The 26,097-nt window shown below is 39.9% G+C and overlaps 2 protein-coding genes across 4 annotated transcripts in view; one reads left to right on the top strand and one right to left on the bottom strand.

The window, feature by feature from the left end:
* Positions 1-10,097, top strand: part of LOC127640252 (transcriptional enhancer factor TEF-3-like) — a 44,361-nt gene extending 34,264 nt beyond the window's left edge. For 2 of the 3 annotated variants that reach the window (XM_052122711.1, XM_052122713.1), the window contains 4 exons: positions 1,364-1,537; positions 6,993-7,133; positions 7,387-7,539; positions 9,319-10,097. In XM_052122711.1, the coding sequence (XP_051978671.1) occupies positions 1,364-1,537; positions 6,993-7,133; positions 7,387-7,539; positions 9,319-9,432 (582 nt within the window). In that variant the 3' untranslated portion in view covers positions 9,433-10,097. The remainder of the gene's footprint in view (positions 1-1,363; positions 1,538-6,992; positions 7,134-7,386; positions 7,540-9,318) is intronic. The other variant, XM_052122712.1, reaches the window with a different exon arrangement.
* A 2,976-nt stretch (positions 10,098-13,073) lies between these two features.
* On the bottom strand, positions 13,074-25,153 carry mrps35 (mitochondrial ribosomal protein S35). Its single transcript, XM_052122714.1, has 8 exons — positions 24,988-25,153; positions 24,452-24,498; positions 24,165-24,332; positions 22,964-23,024; positions 22,701-22,840; positions 18,791-18,900; positions 18,601-18,670; positions 13,074-13,780 (listed from the first exon to the last, which is right to left on the bottom strand). The coding sequence occupies exons 1-8, from the start codon at positions 25,130-25,132 to the stop codon at positions 13,505-13,507; spliced, it is 1,017 nt and encodes a 338-aa protein (XP_051978674.1). The 5' UTR covers positions 25,133-25,153; the 3' UTR covers positions 13,074-13,504.
* Positions 25,154-26,097: the final 944 nt, after the last annotated feature.

Raw genomic sequence — 26,097 nt, 5'->3', positions numbered from 1 at the left:
TATCATTTGTCTGCAAAAATCTGTGCCGATAGTTGCTTATTGGAACTATTATTTATCTGCAAAAATCTGTGCCGATAGTTGCTTATTGGTACTATCAATTATCTACAAATATCTGTGCCGATAGTTGCTTATTGGAACTATCAGTTATCTGCAAAAAATCTGTGCCGATAGTTGCTTATTGGAACTATCATTTATCTGCAAAAATCTGTGCCGATAGTTGCTTATTGGTACTATCAATTATCTACAAATATCTGTGCCGATAGTTGCTTATTGGAACTATCATTTATCTGCAAAAATCTGTGCCGATAGTTGCTTATTGGAACTATCAGTTATCTGCAAATATCTGTGCCGATATTTTCTTATTGGAACGATCCGTTATCTGCAAATATCTGTGCCGATATTTTCTTATTGGAACGATCAGTTATCTGCAAATATCTGTGCCGATATTTTCTTATTGGAACGATCAGTTATCTGCAAAAAATCTGTGCCGATTTTTTCTTATTGGAACTATCAGTTATCTGCAAAAAATCTGTGCCGATAGTTGCTTATTGGAACGATCAGTTATCTGCAAAAATCTGTGCCGATAGTTGCTTAATATTACTATCAATTATCTGCAAATATCTGTGCCGATAGTTGCTTAATATTACTATCAATTATCTGCAAATATCTGTGCCGATAGTTGTTTATTGGAACGATCAGTTATCTGCAAAAATCTGTGCCGATAGTTGCTTATTGGAACTATCAATTATCTGCAAATATCTGTGCCGATAGTTGCTTATTGGAACTATCAGTTATCTGCAAATATCTGTGCTGATAGTTGCCATTAGTTTCTGTTTTTATTCCTCCGTATGGAAAGACTTCGGTTATCGGTTATCGACCATTATCACCACCTCAGTTTTTGGTGTCCGTAAAATCCACTATCGGTCGACCTCTAGTTAAGATTAGGGATGCACCTGGATTAGTATCAATTGGAAGCCCGACGAGACCGATCCAAATCCGATACTGTGTTAGTCATGTTCGTTACTGTCAAGCTACAAAAATGACATAAAAGGACCACAAAAACACCATTAAAGTAGTTCATATGACTCGTGTATGTTATTCAAAGCCACTTGAAGACGTGCGATCGCTCTGTGAATCACAAAAGGCTGTTTAATAAGTAAATATATAGTATGCACAGCGCGTTAAGTGAATGGTGCTGCTCTGTTGACACAAACTCAGTATCGGTATCGGCCGATACTGAGATTTCCGATATCGGAATCGGAAGAGAAAAAGTGCTATCTGTGCATCCCTAGTTAAGATGCTGTTGATTACACAGACCAAACCTTCTCGTACTTGAGTAAATTTTCAAACTTTTGTCTTGCAGGTCAACAAGCATCTGTTTGTACACATTGGCCAGTCCAACCCTACGTACAGTGATCCGTACTTGGAGGCCGTGGACATACGTCAAATTTTCGACAAATTCCCAGAGAAGAAAGGAGGGCTGAAGGAGCTGTTCGAGAAGGGACCAGCGAACGCTTTCTTTCTTGTAAAGTTCTGGGTAAGAGCCTCACAAATGTGTCTCAAACCATGAACAAATCTCTTTGTTTAGACCATTTTTCCTTAAATGCTGAGGCAAATGTTAGCTGGTCATTGTTGTGCCATGTTAGCTAGTTATAGATGTACGTAGCTTGTACGTATTTAGCTAGTGTGACTTTTTCTGTTTAATGTGGCTCAGCATAAAGTTTTGGCGAGCGTTTTTTAATTTTGTAGGTACTTCAATCTTTCAATGTATTGCTTTTGACTTCATGTTCATTTGGATTCGACAAATTAACTAAAGGTAGACGATATATCGGTTTTACTGATTAATCGGTGCCGATAGTTGCTTCTTGGACTATCAGTTATATGCAAAATCAATGCTGATATTTCTCTATAGTTTTTAATTTTATATATACATATATATATATATATATAGAGAGAGAGAGAGAGAGAGAGAGAGAGAGAGAGAGACCCTTAATCTGGTGAATGTAGGATATAAAAAGCTTAATTTGGTTCATTCTTAAAAATTGAGCTTTGTAATGTAGCCAAGTCCTCAAGTCCCCTTCAAAATAAGAGTCCCCGTTGTGTTTTGGGCTTGTATACAGTTAAAAGGCCCACGTTTCCTGAGTGACTCCAGCCAGGTCTCCTAAGCAACCAAATTGGCCCGGTTGCTAGGGAGGGTAGAGTCACATGGCGTAACCTCCTCGTGGTCGCTGTATTGTGGTTCTCGCTCTCTGTGGGGCGTGTGGTGAGTTATGCGTGGATCGCGAATAATAGCATGAAGCCTCCACACGTGCTACGTCTCCATGGTAACGCAGTCAACAAGCCACGTGATAAGATGCGCGGACTGACTCTCTCAGACTCGGAGGCAACCGAGATTCGTCCTCCGCCACCTTAGTTATCGATATGTGCAAAATCCACTCTCAGACCTGTTAAATGAACACTTCAAAATATAACAACATGCAAAGTTTAAATTAATTTGCAAATTTGCTTAATTCTGTTTTAAGCACTGGCTTGCAGAGAAATGACACAATGCATGAAACTCTGTTGGTGTTATTAGGAATACTGACTGGGTCTGCTCTTTCATTGGAGAAATCCGAGCTTGAGCACCTGTCCCTAGTGCTGTTACACCCCCTAAACCACACGTGATATCTATTGATAGATCTGCCACCCTCCAGAGAGTGAGAGAGAGCTACTTAAGTATTGTTCAAGTCCTTGTTTGTTGCCTTATTGAGTTAGCGAGATTGTGGCGGGCTTGTACAGTCCTATTATGGTACAAAATAGAATTTTTTGGTTACAATTTTTGGGTCGTTTGACATTAGATCACACGTGTCCTCGGCAGACGCAAGGAATGTCAAAAGTGCTGGTACTTCGGTACCATACTAACAGTAACCTGACGAGTCTTTCTAGAGTATTGGTAGTGCCTGTATGATCGGCAGCTGTTTTCAGATGCTCACGAGTATTTGCGTGCCCGCTCGGTGAAGAGCGCGATCGCCTTGCGGTAATGCAGCTGTGTGCAAGAATGGCCAAATGCAGCTGTTCATCAAAATATCCATCTTGGCGAGTTTTTAATATAAGCACCTTTATGCACCACTAGCATCGACAAACGGAATCACAATAATAATGGTTTCCCGAACACTCCCATCGTCTGTCTTTGGTTGACATTGAAAAAAAAATCTAATTTTTAACCAAAAAAATCAATCAGATAAACAAAAACAGATTTGTAATTCTGGATCTGTGCATTTGCCCTTTGACATTTCAATGCAGCAATTGTCCTACCACAGCATTTTATGTTGTAGCATATTCATCAATCGACAATATTAATGGAAAAATAGCTTTTAATTTATTTGCATGTTCTTTATAACCCTTTACCGTATACGAGATTACTCGAAAATTTGATATACACTGCAAAAAATAATTGTCTTGTTTACCAGTAAAAATATCTAAACATTCTTAAAACCAGATACATTTACTTGAGAAGCAAAATTATGATATTTTGTCTTATTTTCAGAGAAATGTAAGAAATTGAATGTAACATTTATGCTTAAAACAAGAAATAAAAATCTTGTTTTATAGGGAAAACCAGTTTATTTTTCTTATGCCTTTGGAAAATAGTTTGTTCTTGTTTTAAGCATAGGCCACACCAAATTTTGCCAGATTTCTCCCAAAAAAAATAAATGTATACTTATGTGTCATTCTGCTTCTCAAATAATGATTTCCTTTTTTAGGGTCTTTATATATATATACATATACAGGGTTGGCATGGTAACAGGATTACGTATTTAAAATACAAAATGTAAGTAACTGTATTCCATGACCGTTACAATTTAAATCATTGGTAATTAGAATACAGTTACATTCAAAAAGTAGTTTGATTACTGAAGGGATTATTTTGCATTCTATTGTCATTTGTTTCATTTAATATTTCGTCCTTTCAGATGGAAAACATTTATACATATAAATGATCCAAAGTGCATTTGAACAGCGGTGAAACACTTTCTTATATGTGTTACATTCATACGAGCAGACAGAGAAGTACGTTTGAAGAAATAGAAATAAACCTTGTGTAAATTGTTAGCTTTATGCTAAGCTAAAATGCTATTTCTAGCCATTTTACATGCACATGTTGCCACGCACGAGCATATTTATTATCAAGAAAATTCACGTTAGATCATAATTTCTTTTTTCTAGTAAGACCTTTGATAATAGGGCAAACATCGTATTCTTGATAATAATTTTTGTATTTTTATAAAAATATCTAAAAATCCTTAAAATAGGGGCCTGGGTAGCTCAGCGAGTAAAGACGTTGACTATCACCCCTGCAGTTTGAATCCAGGGCGTGCTGAGTGACTCCAGTCAGGTCTCCATAGCAACCAAATTGGCCCGGTTGCTAGGGAGGGTAGTGTCACATGGGGTAACTTCCTCGTGGTTGCTATAATGTGGTTCTCGCTCTCGGTGGCGAGTTGTGCATGGATGCCGTGGAGAATAGCGTGAAGCCTCCACACATGCTAGGTCTCCACGGTAACGCGCTCAACAAGCCACACGATAAGATGCGCGGATTGATGGTCTCAGACGCGGAGGCAACTGAGATTCGCTATGAGAGTCACTACGCCACCACGGGGACTTAGAGCGCATTGGGAATTGGGCATTCCAAATTGGGGAGAAAGTAAAGAAGTAATCCAAAGTATATAGATTACTTTACTGACCTTGAGTAATCTAATGGAGTATGTTACAAATTACATTTTACAGCTTGTATCCTGTAATGGAATACATTTTAAGTAATAAAATTATATTTTGCGGATGTATTTGATGGCTACATGCCATTGTTTTAATATCATTTATTAATATTTATAATCATTTATTAACATATTTACTTTTTAAGTATAAAAGTGTTGTTAATAGCATATTCGTTTTCGGTGTTGTAGCGACATTTTTGAAATCTTGATCAGAGCCCAAGACCATACAGGCGCTCGTGAAGAGAGATTCGATATCTTAAACCCATTATGAATGTCGCTATATAAAACAGCATCAGCATCAGGAGGCCACCGTTTCCTCCGCTCAGAGGTACAGGTCGTGACTTGGCCGTCCTCGGGCACAGGTTGTCATGGTGACGTTGACAGGCCCGGCGAGGTGTTCTCAAGAGCTATGGCATTCTAGATTACATTTCACACCGCGCCTCGCGGCCCTGTCCTAACTGATCGGCCCACGCTTTTGAAGTGTGCTCGGGATCAGATTCGAGCTAAATTGTTACACAGGCAGCCGGACGAGGTAATGCGATTTGGAGCGTTGCGGGTAGTTGATTGTAATTGGATGAATTCCCTCGCAGAGAGTGAGAGGGAAGCAGACGAGAAATGAAGACAGATGAAGGCATACAAAAGAGAAGGGGGACAGAGGTGGGGTTTAGGGTGGAGAGAGATGGTAGTGGGCTTTTAATGGGACGTTATGAGAATGTCCTGAGATTAAGCTTTCTTCTTGTCACAACAGAAGCAAAATACAGGGACAGAAATGAAGGTGGGCTTGTGCCAACAAAACTAACATAAATGCCCTTTAAATTGTAAATGTGTAATGAATTTTCTCTGTTTTTTTTTTTATTAAATTCTCTAGTAAATTAATTAAGTATTTGAATAAAAGGGCGGCAGTATGTATTATTTTTGTTTAAAGCTGCACTTCTGAGCTTTGTGCTCTCTAGCGACACCTGTGGTTGAAATGTAGAATTGCAACTTGTGGAAAAACACTTTATGCGAGTTGTGATTCGGCACGGCTCTTCTGTGCGGATGAATCTCGTGATTTGAGGTTACCTGGATATCGCCCGTGATCAAGACTCCGAAATATTCAGAACGTGCAGTTTTCATGTTGATATTATGTTATTTGATTACACATTTCAAAAAATAGATCACTTGCTTTGATGGAGATTTAAACAACACTCGTATTTACATATTTTCATACTCACACACACTCAAACATGCACGCACACACACACACACACACACTCACGCGCACTCACACACACACACATAGACTCACACACAGGCACTCACACACTTGCTCACACACACACATTCACACAGGCACACACACTCACACACACTCAAACATGCACACACACACACACACACACACACACACACTCACACACACGCACACTCACGCGCACTCACACACACGCGCACACACACACTCACACACAGGCACGCACACTCACACACACTCAAACATGCACGCACACACACACACACACACGCACACACACACTCACGCGCACTCACACACATGCGCACACACACACATTCACACAGGCACGCATACTCACACACGCGCACACACGCGCACACACACGCACACTCACGCGCACTCACACACTCACACACAGGCACGCACACTCACACACACTCAAACATGCACGCACACACACACACACTCACGCGCACTCACACACATGCGCACACACACACATTCACACAGGCACGCATACTCACACACACGCACACACACACACTCACACACACACACTCACACACGTGCACACACACACACACACTCACAGAGATAAAAAGCCAAAAACACAATTTATGAGGCCTTTGGATCCCTTTTAACTTTATATTAAACAGTCACGCAAAGGTGACAATAATATTGACCCCTAGAATGGAATCATTAATAACTTTTCAATCCGCTTCAAAGTGTACAAATATTACAATTCTGAACACAATTGAAATAATAATAAAGAAATATATTTTTTAAATAAAATGCTGCTGAAAAAGTCATATTTAGGTGTTGGTTTGATTGGCAGTAATCAGGCGTGGGCGTGTCTAGTCCAGCTGAGCCTCATTATGAATGCAGTTTCAGAGATTTGGGGATTTAGTAACTAAGGGGGCAAATACTTTTTCACACATTTATTTTTGCTTCAATAAATAACATTATCATTTAAAAACTGTGGAAGCACCCAGGATATGAATGACACATTATATTTTGTTTTGCAGGCGGATCTCAGTGTTAACCTCCAGGACGACAGCAGCTTCTTCTACGGCGTATCGAGTCAGTACGAGAGCACGGAGAACATGATCATCACATCTTCTACAAAAGTCTGCTCGTTCGGGAAACAGGTGGTGGAGAAGGTGGAGGTAAGATGAGATGATGCACTATACACACAAATCAACTGTGTAATGTCACAATTTATTAATGCCAAAAACATCTTACGGGCAACGCAAGACCATCGAATTGTTGTACAATGCCGTATCAAATGACATTAGCGCCCTGATATCCCTCCACGTTCAGTTCATATGCAAATATATCATAATATTATGCCATCATAAATCTATTACATGGCTTGTGTGTCTGACTTATGTTTAGTTTGATGATGTTTTGTTTGCGTAGACGGAGTACGCACGTTTTGAGAACGGGAGATACGTGTTTCGGATTCATCGATCGCCGCTGTGTGAATACATGATCAACTTCATCCACAAACTTAAACATCTACCAGAGAAATACATGATGAACAGTGTACTTGAAAACTTCACGATTCTCCAGGTAAATGTGTGTACCACGGCAGCCATAGTGTCTGACAAAATACCAAAGTTGCTACTTAGGCCGGGCAATGTATTGAATACTCATATATTTGCATATATTTCACCTCATTGTGATGTATTCAGTTTAAAGGGACAGTGCACCCAAAAATAAAAATGATCTCATCATTTATTCACCCTCATGCCATCTCAGATGTGTGACTTTTTCGATCTTCTGCAGAAGACAAATTAAGATTTTTAGAAGAATATTTCAGCTCTGTAGGTCCATACAATGCAAGTGAATGGTGACTAGAACTTTGAAGCTCCAAAAAGCACATAAATGCAGCATACAAAACCTCCATGTCTTCAGAAGTGATATGATAGGTGTGGGTAAGAAACAGATCAATATTTAAGTCCTTTTATACTATAAATCTCCACTTTCACGTTTAAATTTTTCTTCTTTTGTTTTAGACGATTTACCACCAAAGGAGAATTTATATAAAAAAATTACCAAAATAATGATCTGTTTCTCAGCCACACCCATCATAGGACTTCTGAAGACATGGCTTAAACCTGTGGAGTCGTATGGATGACTTTTATGCTGCCTTTATGAGCTTTTTGTAGCTTCAAAGTTCTGGTCACCATTCACTTGCATTGTATGGACCTTCAGAGCTGAGATATTCTTCTAAAAATCTTCATTTGTGTTCTGTTGAAGAAAGAAAGTCAGACACATCTGGGACAGCATGAGGGTGAGTAAATAATGAGAGAAATTAACATTTTTGGAATATCTCAGCTCTGAAGGTCCATACAATGCAAGTGAATGGTGACCAGAACTTTGAAGCTACAAAAAGCACATAAAGGCAGCATAAAAGTCATCCATACGACTCCAGTGGTTTAATCCATGTCTTCAGAAGTCCTATGATAGGTGTGGCTGAGAAACAGATCAATATTTTGGTTACTGGTAGGTGGTAAATCGTCTAAAACAAAAGAAGAAAAATGTAAAAGTGAAAGTGGAGATTTATAGTATAAAAGGACTTAAATGTGGATCTGTTTCTCACCCACACCTATCATATCACTTCTGAAGACATGGAGGTTTTATATGCTGCATTTATGTGCTTTTTGGAGCTTCAAAGTTCTAGTCACCATTCACTTGCATTGTATGGACCTACAGAGCTGAAATATTCTTCTAAAAATCTTAATTAGTCTTCTGCAGAAGATCGAAAAAGTCACATCTGGGACGGCATGAGGGTGACTCATTAGATAAATAATGAGAGAAATTAAAATTTTTGGGTGAACTATTACATTTTTCTTTAACGTGTAGTGTTTGACTCCTCAAGTCAGCAATCATTACCGACTCTAGACTGTTGAGGAAATTACAATAAAGCTGTAGTCACGGCAACAGTGTGTCCCTGACAACAGTTCCCGAACACTACTGTCCACTGTATGGGATGCCACCCTCACACAGAGACCCCAAGACAATGAACACTCTCTCCCGACACAAGAGAGGAACTCGGAAAGAACCGGACTGTCAATGGTCCAATTGAGTCCATGAAGACCGATAAACTGTGAATGACGCACATAAACAAAACAGAAGCAAACATCATGCGTTTACCATAAATCACTTTATATACGCATCCTTCATAAACGCATTTCTGGTCTTACTGTGCATGATTCACATGTGCATATTTATTCAGTCCTACATTTTGTTTCCTATTAAATATCCTAGAAATGCCACATTATGGAGGTAAAATGAATCGCAAAGTCATTTCATGTCGGCTTCACTCTCACTCATTCTCTATTTTAGGTGGTAACCAACAGAGACACTCTAGAAACCCTGCTATGCATCGCTTACGTATTTGAAGTCTCAACCAGCGAGCATGGAGCTCAACATCATATCTACAGACTAGTCAAAGACTGACACTCAGACCCCTATGGCAGGTCAACGCCTGACTTTACCACTACAGATGCCATCCATCCAATGCCAGAGCGCCCCCTACTGGCCTCAGCCTGACCTTCCTGTGGTTCTGCAAGGGTTGCAGGGGACATGGCTGCAAAAGACTTTCTTGTACTACTGTTCTGAGGCACAAACAGAAAAGTCTTCACACCTGGAATCTTCTGGAATAGGAAATCTGAATGTTTTCATTTCTGCATAATGGAACTGTAATAGAAGGACAATGCATGAGAAAGTCGTTTTCATTATTTAATCTCATTTCAGCCAAAAGTGTTTGTGTTTGTTAACACAGTCGTGCGCACTGCACAAAATCATTTTCTTAATCAGTATTTTTTTTGTCTTGTTTTCTGGTGAAAATATCTAAACTGCCTTAAAAAAATAAATCTTTTCTTGTTTTAATTAAAATAATAATAATAATAATAATAATTAAAATATATATATATATATAAACACAATTTAGGGAGGTTTAACACAAGAAGAAAAAATAAAATTGTCAATGGGCTGAAAAGATGCATTTCCTTGCTGATAAACCAGCTCAAACCACCCAGATAGCACTTCTAAACATCTTAAAAAGATCCGATTTACATCCTAAATCATAAACGTCTTAAAGACATCTGCTGGACATATTGACATCCGAGAGGAAACGTCTTATAGACATATTGCAGATGAGCAAACAACCTAAACAATATGTCTTCCAGATGTAAACACACATCAAGTACACGAGTGATGGGTGATGTACATGTGCTGTCCTGTGTGATTACTTTTAAGTTTGCACTTTCATAATATGAAAAAGAGCTGCTTGGATGTTCTGCTAAACTTCTCCTTTTGTGTTCCATAGTTTCATTTTTGGGTGAACCATACTTCTAACACCTTAACAGTGCCATCGGGTTTCTCATATTGCCCACATTTCATCTAGACGACCCGGAAAGCTCTGATATTCAGGTGCAAGTGAGCTAAAAATAAACCAACCCAATCGAGACCACCTGACGTTCATTCTAGGCAGTTTGACGGTGGCTTTCAAGCAAGACTCGGGTTTGTTCTTAACATGCAGTTTGCAGCTAAGTGCTTTCAGATGCGCACGGCTGCTGTTGCCACTTTTAACATCCATCTGGAAAGGGCCGGAAGCTCTTGCTGAGGTGTTTGGTTTCTCCTTTCCCACAAGTGACAGCTTAAGGAACTAATGGAGTGGTGGGGGATTTTTTTACCTGACGTTTACTCAAAGCGTCCTTTTGATGCACATTTGAGGGTGTGTTTGAGCTGGTGTGAGTTTTATGTTCAATATATGAGGGATGAAGTGACCCGGTTTATATAAACAACACACAGTCTGATATCTAAGGGTACGGTTAACCCCAAAATGAAAATGTTTGCCACTACTTGACATCAGATATCAGGGAGCATGCAGGATTTTATTTCAGGTTACACACAGAAAAATGACCAAGTCGTGCAGTTTTTGCAAAAATAGCATCAAAACTAAATTCTAGCCAGTTTGAGAGAAGCATTTTTACATTTTCTGGAGAATGTGTAGCATTCATGTAACTATTGGCTGTAAAGCATTTCTAAAAGACTTTTAAATGACACAGCACTAGTTAAAGTTTCTCATAGTTATCTCTCAAAATAGCATTTTGAAAAAGTTGGGACAGTATAACAAATGCTAGTAAAACAAAAGGAGTGATTTGTAAGTTATATTCAACATTTGCTCTATTGAAAGCACCACAAATACATATAATATGATGTTTTACCTTGTGTGTGTTTTATTGTACAGTAATTTAAAATCAGATGATTGCAACACGCTCCAAAAAGTTGAGACGAGGGCAATTTGAAATTAATAACAATTTGACTAGTTAAAATAACGAGGTGATGTGAAACAAGAAAAGTTAAACCGGTGATGCAATCGTGTCATAGTAAATAAAGAGCCTCCAAAATTAGCCGAGTCTTTCAAGAGCAAGGATCATTTGAGACTTTAAGCTTCAGCAAATAATCCTGCACTTTGAGAACAATGATCCTCAAAGACAAATTGGAGGATTTTGGCCATTTCTCCCTCCACAGTGCACAATATAGTTATATGTAAGTGCATAAAGGGCAAGATTGAAAACCCCTTCTGAGTGCACATGATCTCTGATCCCTCAGACGTCACTGTCTTAAAAAACATCATTCATCTGTGATGGATATCATGAACATGTGCTTGGGATAACTTTAGTAAACCTCTGTTAGTGAACACCCCTCGCTGCTGCATCCTCAGATGCAAGTTAAGACTTTACTGTGTAAAGGAGAAGCCGTACATCATCACTGTCCAGAAGCGCCACTGACATCTCTGGGCTCGCTCTCATCTGAGATGGAAAGTAGAACAGTGGAACCGTTGTGTTCTCCGTGCCAAAGAGGAAAAGGACCATCCAAGCTGTTATCAGCATCAGCTCCAAAAGCCAGTGTCTGTATGGGCCAGGGGTGCGCCAGTGCCTCTGGCATGGGTAAGTGAGAACACCATGAATGCAGACAGATATGTATACATTTTGGAGCAACATATACAGCCATCCAGCGCCGTCTTTTCCAGCAGGACAACACCAAACCACATCCAGCACCGGATACAAGTGCATGGCTGCGTGAGCTGCGAGTACGGGTGCAAGATTGGCCTGCCTGCAGTCCTAACCATCTCCAATTGAGAATGCGTGGCGCATTATTATGCACCATACGGCAACGTAGACCCCGTACAATGGTGCAGCTAAAGACCTGCATAATGGATGATTGGGGGAAAATTAAACTTTCTAAACTTAACAAACATGTTTCTTCAGTGCCCAAAAGGCTTAATAAGTGTTATTAGAAGAAATGGTGATATTTCACAGTGGTAAACTCTCGACTGTCCCAACCTTTCTGGAGCGTTTTGCAATAATCTGATGTGAAATGACACAGGGTCAATCATCATATAATGTGTAGTAGTTGAAGGTTGATTCTAATTTACAAATCACTCATTTTTTGTTTTTATTAGCATTTTTCAGATTGTCCCAACTTTTTTGGAATTGGGGTTGTAGGTTGGAATGACCTCCATCCATCTTCAACCGCTTATCCGAAGTCGGGTCGCGGGGCCAGCAGCTCCAGCAGGGGGCCCCAAACTTCCCTATCCTGTGCCACATTAACCAGCTCTGGACTGGGGGATCCCGAGGCGTTCCCAGGCCAGTGTGGGGATGTAATCTCTCCACCTAATCCTGGGTCTTCCCCGAGGCCTCCTCCCAGCTGGACGTGCCTGAAACACCTCCCTAGGGAGGCGGCCAGGGGGCGTCCTTACCAGATGCCCAAACCACCTCAACTGGCTCCTTTCGACGCAAAGGAGCAGCGGCTCTACTCCGAGCTCCTCACGGATGACTGAGCTCCTCACCCTATCTCTAAGGGAGAAGCCCGCCACCCTTCTGAGGAAACCCATTTCGGCCGCTTGTACTGCATGACCTAGTTCTTTCGGTCATGACCCAGCCTTCATGACCATAGGTGAGGGTAGGAACAAAAATTGACCGGTAGATCGAGAGCTTTGCCTTCGGCTCAGCTCTCTTTTGGTGATCAACGGTGCGATAGAGCGAGTGCAATACCGCCACCGCTGCCCCGATACTCCGCCAACCTCCCGCTCCATTGTCCCCTCACTCGTGAACAAGACCCCGAGGTACTTGAACTCCTTCACTTGGGGCAATACCTCCTTCCCTACCTGGAGTACGCACTCCATCGGTTTCCTGCTTGGAATGACATAATGGTTGAAATCAATTTCATTGGGGTGAAATATTGCTTTAAATGGAGAAGCCTAAAGTTTGTGATAGACTTTATTGAATAACATGAGTGCAAAGTGGCCAACCGTCACTAACTAGTTACCTTATTTTCCTTTACATGTATTTCATTTGTATTATTTTCATATTTTTTTAGTTAGATGACATACCAAAAAGAAATAATTTGAAAAAGAAAACCAGCATTATCGCTTCATAATAGAACCACAATGCATTATTTTTTATTTGAAATTGTACAATTATAATGGGGCTCCTGGTTTATTACATGTCTTCAGCGTTCCTCAGATATTAAGAAGCTTTTTCACAGCCTCTTTGTACCGCTGTAGATTGTCCTCCGTTTCCCCCTCATTCTTCAGCTTGACCACCATGTTTTTGTACTCCTGTACGGCTGGCTGTCCGAGTAGCTCCTCTCTGGTTCCCCCCTCCACCTCATCATTCGCTCCGAGTGGCCGCATGCGCATGAGGGTTTCCAGAACGTTCTTCTGGGACGGGCTGTCTTCCCACTCGTACTCTTCCATGTCAGCACGTGTCTTTTCTTGCTCCCATGGCTCGGTTTTCTGTAGAATACAATGAAATGATAAACAGTTTAGACATCAAACGGAATTCCGAAAATAATTGTTTTCGAATAGGTTTCCAACACCCCACCCCCAACCCCCTTTCAGTGGTCAGACAAACAGTAAGTCCCACCCCTAACTTAGACCATTGGTTGATCCAGAAGTTGACACATTTGGAAATTCAAACATATAGCGAATGATTAGCATCTTCGTACAGTCGATAGCTAGCCTTCAAAGTATACTTCAATTGACTGAGTGCATACACAGGAGGTTGGTAGCATACGCGCTACGACGGCTATGAGATAATGGACTATTTTTCTACTTCAGACTCAAGTATCTCGACCTCACACAAGCGCTCTTGACACGCACATCCAAAGTTGTTGTTTCTACCTGCGTCTCCTGATGTTCAGCGGTGATTACATATACTGCTAGCGCTTCTTTGTGACGGTAATGGCTCAAATGTGAGTGTTGCCACCTTGTGGACCCACTAATTAGTGCAAATAATTCAAAGTGCATGCACATTCTGCGGGCCGCACACTTTCAGTGCTCGAGCACTCTGCTCAGGATGAAATTTGCATCATGCGTCCTTGTACACAAACGCCTGTCCATCACATCTGGCTGAAGAATAATTTGGGCTTTATAGTCGTTTCTGCACCAAAAATTAAGACAAAAGCATTTTGAAGAAATAGTTCACCCAAAAATGAAGATTCTGTCAATTTTTTTATTTACCCCGTCATTTACGTTTCATGACCGCTCTGATTTCACTTCAGCTACCGCATGAAAATTTTAAGGAACGCCCCTGAACATTCATTTAACCGTTTGAAACCTGCAAGTTTGATAATAACCAGGGAATTCCTCTTCTACAGTTTCAGAGCCTACATTTTCCCAATATGTTGTGCTCCGTTTAAAGCCTGCAATCAAGTCAGATTCCTCAACGACAAAAACATCTTTGTGCGTTTGGTAGGTCTGGGTACATCACATGCTGTGTGTTGATACCCAAAAGACAAGATGTCTACAAAAAGACAACAAGAGGATCTCTGTGGACGCAGCACGTTTGAAAGGCTTGGAAGCATTCAGTTTGGCGACTTTGAGAAGTTCAAGTGTATGCATTTCTCAGCTCTTGTGTTTTATCAGTTCTGATTAAAATAGAGCCTGCTAATTCATCTATTGTGCTAATGAGGCGCAACAGTCGCTACCCAAGTCTCACTTAAGTCTCATTACAGCTTCGGTCTATTAAATACCCCGCTTCAACTTCGATTGTAAAGGTGTGTAAGTGGATATGTTATTTTCCCCCAAACGGATATGAAGTGAATTATTGATTGGTTGATTCATTGTGCTGTAATGAGAATCCACTGAGGTGCCGGCAACAATTCTTTACAATGGAGTCTCCTGTCAGCCAATCAATCGCTTCTTTCCCATGATTGTTTCCACTCTCAGGTTGCTCACTGGACGAGACAGGTGTCAATCATGATTGACTTATTTTGAATTCTCCATGTCAGCGTCAATAGTTATTTTCATGGCAAGAATGATCTTACAATTTGACATTTGACCATTTCACATGTTGGTGGTTCTCCACCTTTCAATAAGAACACATGTGCAAGTCCACACACCCCACCGATAGCGAGAACCACATTATAGCGACCACGAGGAGGTTACCCCATGTGACTCTACCCTCCCTAGCAACCGGGCCAATTTGGTTGCTTAGGAGACCTGACTGGAGTCACTCAGCACGCCCTGGATTCGAACTCGCGACTCCAGGTGTGATAGTCAGCGTCAATACAGCTACCAATATTTTGTCCTTCACCTTATTTTGTCATGAAATCACCGTTTTACTTAAGAATTATGCCTTAAAAATGAGCAAACATTGTATTTGTATAAGCATTGAATATGATTACAAATTCACACTATGCATATGTTTGGCAATTCCACAGAAATATCAACCACATCATGGAAAAATAAAAGGTTTTAACCAAAGAAACAAAAACCCCCTTTTAAATTCTGTATTATAGTGGTATAATGGATAATGCCATCTAGGCCACTAGAGGGCGCGCTTAGCTCACACAGCGCTGCCTGAAGCACTGAATGTAGACTATATTTTGAAACATAGCATAACCTTAAATAAGACTAATTATTGTATTAGTCCAACTTAAAATCAAACTTTTAAACCATGTAAACAGACTGACTGTTTCTGACTCCAAACCTTTTTCCTCTGTTCCCATCCATTCATCACTTTTCATGTTGTCAATGGCGGCGGGGGAGGGCGTCTAGCTCATGAAAAACAACCCTAATGTCAGCGGGACCCCACTTAAACTTTCATAAGAGTCGGGGTACAATAGAGCCGTGCAATATTAATGTCCTGAATGAAAGACTTCAGAGAGACTCTCCTCTCAAGCCCACAAGGACTGAAATTACAGTATACCAGTCACAAATTTAGACACCCAGATTCTTCCACTGTGCAGTAAATATTCAGATTTCACTCGCCAGTGATCGAGTTGTGCAGATGTGCAGTTGGTCCTGAGTTGTCGTGGACCACGGTGTCACGATCGCTTTGGTAGAGCTACAGTTACATTGCATTTAACAACATCAACTCTGATGCTTGCACTTCCACGGACATTTTTAACAACATTCTCCATTTTACAGCTTGGCTACAGACCAGTGTAACGTGTCCGATGGAAGTTAAAACTGTTGCAAAACTCCAGAGCTTGCAGATTTAAATTTGAGAAGTTGTACAATAAATATTTGTCAATACACACATTATGCGAGAAAAGTCTGCTTTGACTTGTTCCATGTAATGTGTCCAAAGACGAGATCCACACAGTCTCTTTTAATATCCTTTCTGTCGTTTACAGTCAGCTGTTGATCAAAACGTAAAAAGAAACTTTCATATTAATCCAACATTGAACAGATGAGATAAAAACAAACAACTGTGCAGCTTATCTTGTTAATGTGAAACTGCCGGTACTCCAAAGTGACAGTGTCATTTTAGCGCTTGTCAAACATTCAGTGCATACCAATGTAAACTCAATGTCAATTATTGTAAATCGTACAAATCATGGATATAAACAAACATGCAACTAAATATAAACATGTAATACATTTTAGGTTCCAACCTTGTAAATATTTAGTGTTAAAAATATACATGAAATTTCAGACAGTGACAACAGCATGTATTATTATTATTATTATTATAAATGCAATTTTATGACATTTATTGATAGAATGTGAAATTTGTGCATTTTTGAAAAGCTAAGATGTTACTCAAATGGTGAAGTCCTATACGAGTACTGTATTCAGGATACATGTTGTCAAATGTCTGGCAAGTAACAACAAAAATGTACTAGCCAATGGCGACTCTTTCTCCAGTGTCCATAGAGGGTTGTGTGATTAAATAGTGTTAAAACAAATCTATCTATCCATATCTCGGTCAACTTAATGAGTTGCAGCTAGAACAATGACTAGTTCAATTGAATCCTAGACATGCGACATATATATAGATATATACATTTGAAGTCAGAAGTTTACATACACCTTAGCAAAATACATTTAAACTCAGTTTTTCACAAGTCCTGACATTTAATCGTAGTAAACATTCCCTGTCTTAGGTCAGTTCGGATCACTACTTTATTTTAAGAATGTGAAATGTCAGAATAATAGTCGAGAGAACGATATAATTCAGTATGATTAATCCCAGTGGGTCAGAAGTTTACATACACTTTGTTAGTATTTGGTAGCATTGCCTTTTAAATTGTTTAACTTGGGTCAAATATTTTGGGTAGCCTGCCACAAGCTTCACAGAAATATAACGATGGTCAATATGGCCAAACAGTTCATTTTTGTTTCATCAGACCAGAGGACATTTCTCCAAAAGTAAGATCTTTGTCCCCATGTGCACTTGCAAACTGTAGTCTGGCTTTTTTATGGCGGTTTTGGAGCAGCGGTTTCTTCCTTGCTGAGCAGCCTTTCAGGTTATGTCAATATAGGACTCGTTTTGCTGTGGATATAGATACTCGTCTACCTGTTTCCTCCAGCATCTTCACAAGGTCCTTTGCTGTTGTTCTGGGATTGATTTGCACTTTTAGTACTAAACTACATTCCTCTCTAGGAGACAGAATGCAGTCTCCTTCCTGAGCAGTATGATGCTGTGTGGTCACATGGTGTTTATACTTGCGTACTATTGTGTGTATAGATGAACGTGGCACCTTCAGGCGTTTGGAAATTGCTCCCAAGGATGAGCCAGACTTTGAGCCACAATTTATTTCTGAGGTTTTGTCTGATTTCCCATGATGTCAAGCAAAGTGGCTCTGAGTTTGAAGGTAGGCCTTAAAATACATCCACAGGTACACCTCCAATCAGAAGCTAATTGGTTAATTGTCTAATTGTCTAAAGGCTTGACATAGTTTGCTGGAATTTTCCAAGCTGCTTAAAGGCACAGTTCACTTAGTGTATGGAAACTTCTGACCCACTGGAATTGTGATAGTCAATTAAAAGTGAAACAATCGGTCTGTAAACAACTGTTGGAAAAATGACTCGTGTCATGCACAAAGTAGATGTCCTAAACGACTTGCCAAAACTATAGTTTGCTAATATGAACTCTGTGGAGATGTTAAAAAATGAGTTTTATTGACTTGAAGTGTATGTAAACGTCTGACTTCTATCTATCTATCTATCTATCTATCTATATATATATACACAATAAATTCAGTCGAGTCTGTCCAAACTTTTGACTGACTAGATATGTGTCTAGATGTGAAGAGCTACACAAATGCATCTCATTACAGCTTTTAGGACAATTGTACAAATGTCATGGAGGTTTGCAGACTCACCCAGGACTCGTGGTAAAGGACTGTTAGAAGGTACATGGCGTAATCACAATTTTGCTGTCTCAACGGGCAACTAAAAACAGACACAGTGAGATTTATTTAAAACATTTCATGTTTAATTTGTGTTTGAGAAGTGTATAGAGAAAATAAATGGTCTTTAAACTCAAAATATCCATCTATGCATGTCCCTCACCTGTCTGTGGTGATGGTGAGTGTGTCTGTCTCTTTGCAGTAACGTTCTCCGCTAAGTCTGATTAACTTCTTTCTGGCGTGATCATCCAGATTTAAACTGGAAAGTTTCACCTACAAAGAGAAGAAAACACTTTTAATTTCTTCTCATTAAAGAATGAAACTGTGTTCATTAAGTGCAAACCGTTTATGAAAATAAATCAGGAATGATTCGCAAAAACAAATTAAAATCATTGAAAATTTAAAGCACCGTCAATGTGGAATTGCGGCCAATATACAAACCTTTCAATAATTCAAGAAGCTTAATGTCGTCTTAATTAAACACTACTTGAAAAGTCAAGTTTTGGGCTCATAACTCAAAAATACATTGACTTTATTTATAAGTCCTCGTGGTGGCGTAGTGCCTCAATCCGGGTGGCGGAGGACGAAAGGTCTGAGACCGTCAATCCGCGCATCTTATCACGTGACTTGTTGAGCGCGTTACCGTGGAGACGTAGCGGTTGTGGAGGCTACACGCTATTCATCCACGCATAACTCACCACGCACCCCACTGAGAGCGAACCACATTATGGCAACCAGGAAGGGGTTACCCCATGTGACTCTACCCTCCCTAGCAACCGGGCAATTTGGTTGCTAAGGAGACCTGGCTGGAGTCACTCAGCACGCCCTGGATTCAAACTCACGACTCCAGGTGTGATAGTCAGTGTCAGTACTCGTCGAGATACCCGGGCCCCCAAAAACACTTAACTTACGATTTGTTAATAACACAAACTATTAAGTAATAATAAGCTATATTGAGACTATGGGGAGTACCCACAATGTGATTTTGTCCTAAACAGGGAATGGTTTCTATTTCTGAGACTAGGCAGTCAACAAAGGGGTCTAAAATGATTCTTATTGCAGTATATTACAGCCGGCATCTCATTAGCCGGTTTAGAACAACTTTTGGCTGAGGGTTGGATTACCAAGTGCCCAGGGGCCCTTGACTGCCCTGAAAGGCTGCGCGATTCAGTTTGGCGAAACCACCAACAATGAAAACGACAGCTTTTGGAGGGGAGCCCTTGGAGATAATTGGCCCCATGACCTTTGCAAGTCATAATCCGTCCCTGGTCACACACCTACCCAATGTTATGCTTGAGGTCTCGTTCTCTTTAGCCGGCACGCTGTCACACACAAACACACGCACCGGTTCAGAACGGAAGTGGGGAGACATCCCGACTCATTCCAACTTTCTCTCCGCCTCCCTGTTACATGGCGGAATAACAACAGGAGCACCGCGTGAACATAAACAATCGGAACAGACTGAAGAAGGATGCTCCGTGTATGATTGTGTATTCATCCTCAAGGGGCTTGCCGTAGAAAGCGTTACAGAGCTTCAGTGAGAAAACGAGTTGCGTTCAATAAACACACCGTTCCGTCTGTGATTGTTCTAATTTCCTCATTTTATTGTCAATATTCCTCACTTTGATTTAGCCTTTAAAATCAAAGTTCATCTAAGGGGACAATGTCCCCAACTCACAAACTAAACAATCTTCGTTTCCCGATCCAAATCTCTCCAGCAATCATTTTCAAAGCAATTTCAAAACCTCTTTCCTGCATTTGGCCTGCCTCCAGTCTTCTAAACAAGTTTTTTTTCTTCTAAATCCTACTCTTGACCTCAACAAACCATCAAAAATGGACTAACTACTTCGTACAGCGCTGCCCTTTTAATCCCACTCCAGATTGGCCAATGAGATCAAACACAATTGATTGTGATGTCATCACTAAACTCTCCGACTAACAGATCGAAGAAAAATAGAAAGAAGACCGAACACACACGCATTTGTTTATGTGTAAGCAACCGTGCACACAAACAGATGCGACATGCAGGGAACGCCTGATGTTTGATGAACGTTTCGGGGAAGTCGAGGAAGGGAGGTGGGAAAAGACCCTCTCTCTCTCGCCTGGAGACTTATCCCGCAAATCTGACCCTTCACTTCTAGCCCTAATCCAACGGGATTAACGTCAGATGGCATCTCCCGCATTGCACTCGTAATCTAAGAGCAGTTCTTCCAGGCAGATGGTGAGAGATTTATGATAAATCACAGATCTCAGATTATGAATAAAAACTATATATACACATTTATACAAATCAATGAATAACACGAATCAAGGTCCTTATAAATGACCTTAAAATAGCATGTTTACACATATAATTTGGCTTCATGTGAAAGAGGAAGTCATCCTCATATTGTTAACAATGTCCCCCATATTAACCCAAAATGAGTTTGCAATACATTGGTGCTATTTTTTATAAATCATATTTTGTGTTCAACACAAGTTCATTTCAATCAGCAGCATTTGTGTGATAAACTTGATTACCACAATGTTGTTTGTGGTGTCGCGGTTGCAGTGCGGCACTTACAATGGAAGTCAATGGGGTCATTTTTGGAGGGTTTAGAGGCAGAAATGTGACGCTTGTAATTTATAAAAGCACTTGCATTTATTTTCTGTTACAACTCAAGTATTATTTGAGCTGTAAATTTGTTTAAATCATCATTTTAGGGGTTTTTCCGCATTATGTTGTCATGGCAACAAAGTAAAAAAATGGATATACAATGCCGTTCAAAAGTTTGGGGTCACTTTCTCATTCTTTATTATGATTTTTTTAAAGTCATCAAAATTATGGAATAACATAAATGGAAATATGGGAATTTAATTTATATAATTTTATAATATATTTTAGCATCTTCAAAGTAGTCGCTCTTTGCCTAAAATTTGCAAACATTTTTTTAAACCAACTTTTGGTTTCTCCCTGAGATGACAGTATTGAAGGAGGTCCCATCGATGCTGGTCATTATTGGCTGCTTTTCTTAATTATTCGGTCCAAGTCATCAATTTAAAAAAACTTTTTTTTTAATTTTTTTTAAATAAAATTTTAGTTTTATAATGAATAAATTAATATGGTAGCCCAATTATATTTTTGTCTAATATAAACTAATTTCAAACATTTAAGCATACACCTTCAGATCATGAGAAATATTTCAGTCACGTGTTTCAAAACTTTGATTTACATGCAAAAGGATAAAATCGATAAAATCGTTGCAAAAGGGAAGGAGGTATTGCCCCAAGTGAAGGAGTTCAAGTACCTCGGGGTCTTGTTCACGAGTGAGGGGACAATGGAGCGGGAGGTTGGCCGGAGAATCGGGGCAGCGGGGGCGGTATTGCACTCGCTCTATTGCACCGTTATCACGAAAAGAGAGCTGAGCCGGAAGGCAAAACTCTCGATCTACCGGTCAATTTTCATTCCTACCCTCACCTATGGTCATGAAGGTTGGGTCATGACCGAAAGAACTAGGTCGCGAGTACAAGCGGCCGAAATGGGCTTCCTCAGAAGGGTGGCGGGCTTCTCCCTTAGAGATAGGGTGAGGAGCTCAGTCATCCGTGAGGAGCTCGGAGTAGAGCCGCTGCTCCTTTGCGTCGAAAGGAGTCAGTTGAGGTGGTTTGGGCATCTGGTAAGGATGCCCCCTGGCCGCCTCCCTAGGGAGGTGTTTCAGGCACGTCCAGCTGGGAGGAGGCCTCGGGGAAGACCCAGGACTAGGTGGAGAGATTACATCTCCACACTGGCCTGGGAACGCCTCGGGGTCCCCCAGTCAGAGCTGGTTATTGTGGCTCGGGATAGGGAAGTTTGGGGCCCCCTACTGGAGCTTCTGCCCCCGCGACCCGACTTCGGATAAGCGGTTGAAGATGGATGGAGGATAAAATCGTGTTAACACATATTGTTTACAAATCATTTATAACACAAATACAGTCGATTGAGCTTAACATTTATTGACCCGGGAATATTCCTATAAGACAATTCTTATTTTCATTACACTAAATATTCTGTTCTCCTATTTCATTAGGGGTAAGTGTTAGCCCCCGAACTGTCTTACCTTGAGCGTTACTATTCGGGCATCTGGGTTTCGCAGTGAAAGTCCTGCAGATACAAATTCTTTACTCTGAACCTGGATTGGGAAATTCTCCGTGCATTTATCATCAGAGTCCAAAGCAGACGGCCACTCCGTACAGAATGCTGGACAAATGAAACCAGAAAAACATTTCGATTTCTCTTCATTCTCTCCAATGCATCATTATTCATTATATATATAAACTGGACCAATCAAATGTACAGCTCAACAAAAAATGGAAAACTCACGTTTGAGGGCCTTGCAGTGCTTCTTAATGGCTAATGGGGTTAAGTGTAAAAAGTTTGGAATCTGAAAGACATTAGACATGTGATTAAAAAAACTGTATTTTTGTAGCATGGCCCCTTAAAGGGACAGTGCACCCATTAATTAAAATTCTCTCATCATCTACTCACCCTCATGCCATCCCAGATGTGTCTGACTTTCTGTCTTCAGTAGAACACAAAGGAAGATTTTTAGGAGAATATCTCAGCTCTGTAGGTCTGTACAATGCAAGTGAATGCTGAGTAGAACTTTGAAGCTCCAAAAAGCACATAAAAGCAGCATAAAAGCAATCCATATGACTCCAGTGGTTTAATCCTCCTTTAAAGCGATTCAATTGGTTTGGGATGAGAACAGACCGCAATACATTTTTCACAATAAATATTGACATCATTGGTGATCATGATTTCAAGCTTGATTACACTTACTATAGTGCCATCTAGCGCTCGGAGTATGCATCAAGCACTAGGATGTGTAATCGAGCTTGAGAGCATGATTTTGCCTACGGTAAATGGTCTGGACTTATATATCTTAACCTTAGCGGTACTCAAAGCGCTTAACACTGCATCTCATTCACACAACAATGATGGCAGAGCTGCCATGCAAGGTGCTAGCCGGCCATTGGGAGCAACTTGGGGTTCAGTATCTTGCCCAAGGACACTTCAGCATGTGGAGTCACGTGGGCCAGGACTCGAACAGCCAACCCTGCGATTAGTGGCCGACCCGCTCTACCACCTGAGCCCAGCCGATTTCAGAAGACATGATTACTTTTATGCTACCTTTATGTGCTTTTTGTAGCTTCAAAGTTCTGGTCACCATTCACTTGCATTGTGAGGACCAACAGAGCTGAGATATTCTTCTAAAAATCTTCAAATGTGTTCTGCAGAAAGAAAGTCAAACACATCTAGGATGGCATGAGGGTGAATAAATGATGAGAGAACTTTCATTTTTGGGTGAACTATTAAATAGCGAATGTCTTAAAAGGATCAATTCACGATTTAAGACACTTCTATTAAATTTCCAGGTTTGAGATTGTGGATACAGTCCCAAACACTATGAAATTCACATCCATGTGCATTTTTCAGTTAATCTTTTCATTTAAATGATTACGCTAGTACAAAGTACATTTGGCGTATTGCTCATCTGCTTCTGCATGATGTAGTTTGTCACCTTGATCAGTTCCAGATTGCCCCTCTTCTCAAGTGGTACACCTCTCTTCACCGGATAACCCATCCGCACTGGCAGTGGAACTGCCGAAGGATTGAATGACGCTGCAGTGGGGTAAACTGCGGTCCAGTCCTGACCCACGGACATCTGCTCTGTCCTGGGCTCCCCGGACTGCATGATGCAAACCAAGTTGTTAAGAATGTTGCAAAGGTTTGTTATCATTCAATATGGACAACTCTACAGATCCAAACTATATTGCACTTATAATGAAGGAAAGTGTAACTCCTTACCTGTCTCTTTGATTTGCGCTGGCCCCGAACACCTCTGCCAATAGCGTCTGTAATCAGAAATACAAGGAGTGGTGAAATTGAGCATATCTACAGAAAAGTGCTCTTAAAAACAATCAATTAATTAACCCTAACCCACATTACATGGAACAACACAAGACATGGTGAAACACATTCACTTATATTCAACATATCAGTCAAACAAGCCAGCAACCTTTACAAAAATGTACAGTGATGATATGACATGGTACTTCGATATTTTTTATATCGTGGTACTTTGCACAGGTAAAACAAAATATTTCATTACCAAGGAAAATGCCCCCCCCCCAAAAAAATAATAATAATATATTATAATTTTTTTGGGGACATTTTCCATGGTAAATTAATATTTTTTGGACCTGTTCAAAACACCACGATATAAAACAATGTCATATTTCATTTCAACCGATTCGCGTTATTTTCTAATCGTAACAACAAATAAGCGTCATCAACTATGATAGGCGTTAATAAATAATATTAACAAATTATTATGTGTTTACCTCTTTCAGTGGCCACACCACTTGTTGACAGGACATTGTAGATAGATATTCTCCTCCTGAATGAAAATAAATGATATATTCGGTTAATATTACAGTTTATTCTAAATAAGGAGGACAGCGCAGGGTGAGCGACGGGCGCAGCCATGATGGAAAACCTGTGCGTTGTGACTACGGCGCCCCGTAAGAACAGAAATAACGCGAAGCTGAAATGAACCGTCGCGCGAGAGAGACGCTCGAGACAACAAACAGTCGTGTTTACACTAAAATATTTGATCGATTAATCAATTTAATTATGTATAAGGAAGGTGCAAACAAGCCAAACGTTCTGCTTTTATTTAAAACAATACTTTAGTACAACTTTGAGACTCTAGAATGTCGTGACAAAGACTTGCGAGACAGATAATGTTTGTAGTTAATGGATACAGTCATATTTATTATGACAATATGTAGCTAAACATTATTTATACTAAATATATTGCCTGTATATGGTATCCAGTATTGGGTGTAATGCATTACTAATTAATTAATTACTGCAATAAAATAATTTTCCATTGAAAAAAAAAAATAGTAAAGTAATGTTTAATTCTCTTAATTTTTTCAGTAATTTAATTACAATTACTTCTGATGTAATTGCGTTAAATACTGTATAGACTCTAGAACATTTCTATATAAAACAATAGTGAATTAAAAATCGTCATAATGTTAAAATGTATGTTTTTTTTCTAATTTAATGCTGCCCCCTTAAATTATTTGGCCAGTTCATGAATAATTAATTCAGATTTTATATAATTTATTTGAAATAATTATAAGAACAACTTTCATGTCTACCCTTGTATTTTTCATCTGATCGAGGTTGATAAGAGTTTTAGAAAGTAATTAGTAATAAGTAATGCAGTTACTTTTCAGACAGAGTAATTAGTACAGTAATTCTAGATGATGTAATTAGCTAGTAGTTAGTAATTAATTACTTACGATATCTTACCCAACACTGATATGGTATCATATTAAAGGAACCTAAACGATCTATGTATATTAATTTTCTAGAAACATGTGTGTACTCCAACGCGTCTTAAAACGCAACGCTCGTTGACTCACAACAGTCAATTGTCG

Source organism: Xyrauchen texanus, chromosome 49, assembly GCF_025860055.1.
Source record: "Xyrauchen texanus isolate HMW12.3.18 chromosome 49, RBS_HiC_50CHRs, whole genome shotgun sequence".
In the NCBI taxonomy this organism is placed as follows: domain Eukaryota; kingdom Metazoa; phylum Chordata; class Actinopteri; order Cypriniformes; family Catostomidae; genus Xyrauchen; species Xyrauchen texanus.
Note: the sequence above shows the minus strand (reverse complement) of the source record. Positions and strands in the feature narration are given on the sequence as shown.